At 40.2% G+C, this 6,779-nt stretch overlaps 1 protein-coding gene across 3 annotated transcripts in view; it reads left to right on the plus strand.

Moving 5' to 3' along the window:
- The window catches only part of C1QTNF7 (C1q and TNF related 7), a 135,619-nt gene extending 130,191 nt beyond the window's left edge, over positions 1 to 5,428 (plus strand). For all 3 annotated transcript variants that reach the window (XM_040237540.1, XM_040237542.1, XM_040237541.1), the window contains exon 3: positions 3,698 to 5,428. In XM_040237540.1, coding sequence (XP_040093474.1) covers positions 3,698 to 4,329 — 632 coding nt within the window. In that variant the 3' untranslated portion in view covers positions 4,330 to 5,428. The remainder of the gene's footprint in view (positions 1 to 3,697) is intronic.
- Positions 5,429 to 6,779: the final 1,351 nt, after the last annotated feature.

Here is a 6,779-nt window from a genome sequence, read left to right on the forward strand (position 1 = left end):
CATGGACTATAGCCCACCAGACTCTTCTGTCCATGGAATTCTCCAAGCAGGATTACTGGAGTGGGTAGCCATTTCCTTCTCCAGAGGATCTTCCTGACACAGGGACAGGTCTTCTACATTGTAGGCAGATTATTGACTATCTGAGTCACCAAGGAAGACCATCTCCCTCACTGCTGTATAGCAATTATTGTGGTAATATATTTTTTTAATTAATACAATGTGAAATCACATCCCCTGGAGGAGGAAATGGCAATATACTCCAGTATTCTTGCCTGCAAAATTTCATGGACAGAGGAAACACTAGAACCACCTTGTGAAGAGATCATTCTGTTTTACTATACTGCTTTGGATGTTTATGAACTTAGTTATGACCCATATTTGCAGATCACAATGTAACATGTCATAATAGCTAACTTGGGGATAAGACAGTTGTCATTCAAGTCAAGGGCACTCAGACCCAGCACAGCACCTAGCCTGCAGTGGATGATCAATCAGTATTAGATGGTTTAGATGGATATATGCCTGTGCACATACATGTATGATGAGTGCATGGGTGGATAGATCGAAAAAAGAAATAGCACTAAAGAAAAAAATCCTTATAAGCTCATTTCATGGAGAACCAAGAAGAAATCCATTCTCTCCAAGTTTCAGTATCTAAGCATAGACTAACACTCCATAATTCTCCTCTCTACCGAGCATATGTCTGACTGAATAGGGAGGGGAGAGTGATTTATCCCTTCATTCCATTCTTCATTAATTGGGCCTTATCACAGGGCAAATCCTTCAAGCACACAGGAAGAGTTACTATAAATTATTACAGCTAGTCCCTGGTTATCTAACTCCCAGCAGTTCAAAATATTCAATGACTATAGAGATCCAAGTGTTGAGATTATAAAGACCTTTTTGGGCATTGTAAAACTGCATCTTAGTATTTATGGTCTGGTCGCTAAGATTTTCAAGAGAATAAGACTTCAAGAAATCTAGTCCAAAACCTTCATTTCAAGGACTGAGAAACTAAAGTTGTAGAGATAAAGCCCCTTCTTCACACTCACCCAACTAATCCACAGCTGAACCAGAGCTTATCGGGTCTGCTGAGTCACCATTTGCTACTTTCCCCGCCGGGTTTAGAGTGGATTTAGATCCAATATTTTGATAGTATAAATGTGGCATTTGAAATTCAGACGAGAGTTGACCTGCCCAAAGTTATAGGGGCAGAGAAATTTTAGTACATAATGAAATGTAGTGGTAGGAATTGCTACTGATGCCAAAATGTTTTTTTTTATTGATACATCAAAGTCATGTATAAAGACAGCTCCTATTGAGAATAAAATAGCAATGTGTAAGTTGTACTCCTTGATTCAAAAGTTAATTTCACAGTAAAATAGTATTCATATTCCTTTTCTACCAAACAGAAACAAACATCAAAAGATCGGACTATCGTGGCCTTATTTCAAGAAATAAATACTAGTTTGTTTTGGCGGGGCTAGTGGAATTGTTACCAAGTCCAGGCTTGCTCTGCTTACCGTACAACAGGCCAAGGAATCGGAGACGAGGTGTTGAGGCAAGAAATATGACTTTATTTGGAGGCCAGCTGATTGAGGAGATGTTAGACTAATGTCTCAAAATAACCATGTATGGGGTCTGGATTTCAGGTTCTTTATAGATCAGAGATGAGGGAAGGTGAGGAAACAAAGTAAAAAGGCCATTAATCTTGCAAATATCTCTTGGAATGGCAAGCCTCAGGCAGGAGATGTGTTAATTTCTTTCTTCCTACCATCTACAGATGGACTGGGTGTTAAACAAGGCACTTTAACATTCAGGCAGAGGGGCAGGCTTCTCTGAGATGGGCCATTATGAATGATTATAATAAGAAAAGTAATAAAAAAACAAGTCAGAGAAACAGTTCCAACATGGAGTCAGAACTGGCTTTTCCCTGCAACAGAATTTTAACTTAACAGCAAAGGTCATCCAGGGCTGGAGAACAGCCCTATGATCAATAACAATGCTGACTGTGCTGTTGCTGCTGTATCCGGTTGTTGCTGTTGTCATCAATAAGTTTTGTCCAGCTCTTCGCAACCCTATGTTGCCAAAAAAGGGTTGCATTCATTATTAGCATTTTTCTATGCATCATAAATTACTAAACAACTTCTTTGTCAAATCATTGAGACAAAATATTTGATGCTTTAAGAGTATAGCTTTAATCCTCCTGAAACTTGTATTATCCAGAACACTTCGTTGCTAAATTTGCCAAATAACTGAAAAAAAATAATAAAACTCATAAATTGATGTATGTGTAATAGCCAAGTAAGTGATATCAAAGTACTATCAAGATAAAGTGAAGTGAAGTGAAGTCGCTTAGTCGTGTCTGACTCTTTGCAACCCCATGGACTGTAGCCCACTAGGCTCCTTGGTCCATGGGATTTTCCAGGCATGAATATTGGAGTGGGTTGCCATTTCCTTCTCCATCAAGATAAAAGACCTAGCTTAATAAAATTCCTGAGAACAGATACATTGTTAAGAGTAAAATTACACAGTATAACAATAATATACTTTCTCTGACTATAAAAATGTATTACAAATTACCAATAATCTGGATACTTTTCAAGAAGCTATTTATGAAATGGATTTGGCAATAGCACTGAATGACATTTTTTATATTTTTAGTCACTGTTATTTTTCACGGCCCTTATGTCTTTCCTACATATATGGAGACCCAGAGAAATTAAAGGACTTGACTAAAATAATACATCCACTTAGCTGTAGAGTCAAAAAAAAGTTTTTTTTCTTTTAATTTCAGCCCCAAAGGTAAAAGGCATTTTGATGAAGGGAGAACATCGTTAAGCTCAATATCCAGTCCTAGTCTTGCTACTGACGCAAGTTTCTTTCCCTCTCTGGAACTCAGTTTTCTCCACCAAAAAGAACTCCCACACAGTGGTGGCAGTCACAGCTGTTTGGTTATCGTGACATATTGAAGACCCCTCTCTGTGTTGCACTTCACAATTTACACATCTCTCAAGAGATGTCCAGGAGCCAGAGTTAGGCAGGCTGGAGTTCAGATCACCTCTCCATGCTTCACTAACTCTGTTCTTTCAAACAAACTAACTTCTCCATGGCTCAGTTTTTTCACCTACAGTTAGAAGTAATAATAATTCCTAGTTAACAAAGCTGTTGCAAGACTTAAAGCAGATGACGCGTGCACATAAGGCATTGCAGCTGGGACACTGTAAATGTTTAATAAATATGAGCTAATCTAACTTGAATTAACTTTATTAATAATACTGATACAAGCTGAATGGGGCATGTAACTAAGTAGCCTCTAGGATTCATCTTGTCCTGCCTACCTGCATGACCCCACTCTGGGGAATAATATCATCATGCTTTTGAATTCCTCCAGTAATGATGAGTGTCTGTGTGTACCTAATTTAGCAGCAGGTGATTCATCATCAAAATGATGGTTAATTTTTTTTATTTAGTAAGTTTTATATGATTTCTCATATATTCAGGAAAATTTTCTTGATATTTTGATGAAATTTTTCTGTCTTCATTGCAGCACATCAGTGATTTTTTTTTTAAATATATGAATTATTCAGTAGTATACTGTTGAAAGTTGAGAAGACAAACTTGGGGTGTGTGGGCATATTGTTTGTGACTCTATATTTACAGGAACTATTAACTAAACTTTAAACTCTTTTTGAAGGTTTGAGAGGTAAGGCTGGACCCCTGGGCCTTGCTGGAGAGAAAGGGGACCAAGGAGAGACTGGGAAGAAGGGGCCCATAGGACCTGAGGGAGAGAAAGGAGAAGTAGGTCCTCCTGGGCCTCCTGGACCAAAAGGAGACAGAGGAGAGCAAGGGGACCCGGGGCTGCCTGGAGTGTGTAGATGTGGAAGCATCGTGCTCAAATCTGCCTTTTCTGTTGGCATCACAACCAGCTACCCAGAAGAAAGGCTCCCAATTATATTTAACAAGGTCCTCTTCAATGAGGGAGAGCACTACAACCCTTCAACGGGAAAGTTCATCTGTGCTTTCCCAGGGATCTATTATTTTTCTTATGATATCACATTGGCAAATAAGCACCTGGCCATTGGGCTGGTACACAATGGGCAGTATCGGATAAAGACCTTTGATGCCAACACAGGAAACCATGATGTGGCTTCAGGGTCCACAGTCATCTATCTGCAGCCAGAAGATGAAGTCTGGCTGGAGATATTCTTCACTGACCAGAATGGGCTCTTCTCAGACCCAGGTTGGGCTGACAGCTTGTTCTCTGGATTTCTCCTGTATGTTGACACGGATTATCTGGACTCCATATCAGAAGACGATGAGCTCTGATGAGGACTGCTGGTCTGAAATGTCCCAAGATCCTTATGGCAGACACTTTGATTTAATCTGGGGCCCTGGAAGTTGGAAGGAGCAGAAATGAGATCCAAAAAGACACCCACTCAGATTCCAGAGCATTTACAGACAATTCTAGCAGAATCTGTTAAAACAAGTTGAACCAGCAAACCACTGAAACCACACTAAAGTGAATTATATAAAAAACCCCACATATGTTCTCTCAAAAGTGATGTTCATAAATATTTAAACAAATTAAAGACAATGTTACAAATTTTCTATTAAATTTCTTGAGTCCTAAAACCAGCTGGCAATGATATTGTCTCATTAAATCCTCATAAAATTGCATTTTTGCCTGATCAAAACATCCCAAAGTCCTTGACAATTCTCAAAAGACTGTAATAAGTAAAAACACAAAGGTGAGAGATGCCCAGTAATTTCAAACAAACTAAGGTGATTATTTTGCTGTATTATTTTTTCCTTCATGCTTATATATGAAGTATACTCAATAATTCTTTCCTGAGACTGTAGGATCCAGACACTATATTGCTGGGTCAGATTTAATAATGGGTTAAGACAAAATCCCTAGGCTAATGTGTATTGAGTATTGAGTATACTGTCACAGTTCAGTATGATAAGTGCCATGGCAAATAGGCTGACTCAGTGCTGGAGGCACATGGGACTTGTTATTCCTGGGGGTTGGAACAAGAGAAGATTTTATACCTAAAAGAATACTGTATGTGCTAAGATGTGTATTTTTAAATAGGTGGGAGATATGCAAATAAAACAAGGAATTCAACAGCTATAGTCTCTCCCATCTCATCCTCAAAACACCAGTGGTATTTGCAATCAGGAAGGGGTGAAAAAAATCTAGAGATACCCTGGGAGTGGTAATGGAAATGAAGAGAAACAGGTTTCAGAGATTAGTCAGTAGGTTACTTTCCTAAATTCTTTATCATGATAGTGTCTCAGGACAAATATTTGTCGTTTTAGTTTTAACACAGGTAAGGGCACTGCTTTCCATTGTAGTAAGATACTGTTTCTCATGGGTTTCCCAGGTAATAAATTCTAATAAAGCAAAGCATATGAACACTGATTTATGAATGAGTTAATGAAAGGAGGGAACAGGAGGAGGAGAGGGCATGGCCAAACATCTGAGCAAACAACTGTGCCCTCTAAGTCTCACACACCGTTTAGTTCCACTGTTTCTCAGTGTCACCATCGTTCCCCACTGAACTGCAATTCCTCAGATGATCTCTCGCATAATACTCTCACGCCCATTCCCCTGGCCAATAGTGGTATTCCCTATCTCCCTCTTTTTTTGGCACTCTGTTCATCCTTCCACATTCATTACTCATTCATATAATAAATATCATTCAATGCCTCTGTGCATGAATCATTACATTGGGTTCTGTGAAGATAATACAACACAGATGTATTCATATTCACAAAAGATGAATTTGGTGCAACCCCTGCCATCCACTTTCTAAGGAATTAAGAAAGGATATGACATGCAGGCACACACAAAATACCTAGAATTCTGGAAATAATCATGCTAAAATATGACAAGCACTAAACTGGAGATAGGAGATGGCAATGGCACCCCACTCCAGTATTCTTGCCTGGAAAATCCCATGGACGGAGGAGCCTGGTGGGCTGCAGTCCATGGGGTCGCTAAGAGTCAGACACGACCGAGCGACTTCACTTTCGCTTTTCACTTTCATGCATTGGAGAAGGACATGGCAACCCACTCCAGTGTTCTTGCCTGGAGAATCCCAGGGACGGGGGAGCCTGGTGGGCTGCCGTCTGTGGGGTCGCACAGAGTCGGACACGACTGAAGCGACTTAGCAGCAGCAGCAGCAAACTGGAGTTAAAGAAAAAATACTTTGGAAGGAATGCGGAGGGGAAAATGTTAACTCCAAAACTGGGATGTGAGAGAAAAGACAATTCGGGAAATCTCTGCCCCCTTGGCCTGAAGTGACAGATGGGACTTGGAATGGTCAAAGTGGAGGGAGGGCACTTCCAATAGAGGGAACAATGGGGACAAAGCATGAGAGTGAGTGCAGAGACCCCAAAGAGGCCAGTCCATAGGCTGCATTTGCAATAGTCTCGAATAGCAACCTGAGAACTGGAGATTTTATTCATGAGAAAGTATGAAGCCCCTGTGTGTTCCAAAGCTGGATGCTACTATTATCGAGGGTGAAATTTACAATGATCAAGAAGCTGTACCTGTGGGCAATACTTCCTTCTCCCATCTTGCAGATCTATCTTGCTTTCATCCTTTTCCTCTGCCTGCCATGCATTTTCCACTCATGGTTCTCCTTCCTCATCAGGACATGGGTCTGGGAGTCCAAGGGCAATAAAGATTACAGAAGATTGATCAGAGGTGGTTTGAGATAGTCAGTTCAGCTCAGTTCAGTTCAGTTGCTCATCATGTCCAACTCTTT

This window comes from Oryx dammah, unplaced genomic scaffold (assembly GCF_014754425.2).
Source record: "Oryx dammah isolate SB20612 unplaced genomic scaffold, SCBI_Odam_1.1 HiC_scaffold_3, whole genome shotgun sequence".
NCBI classification, from domain to species: Eukaryota; Metazoa; Chordata; class Mammalia; order Artiodactyla; family Bovidae; genus Oryx; species Oryx dammah.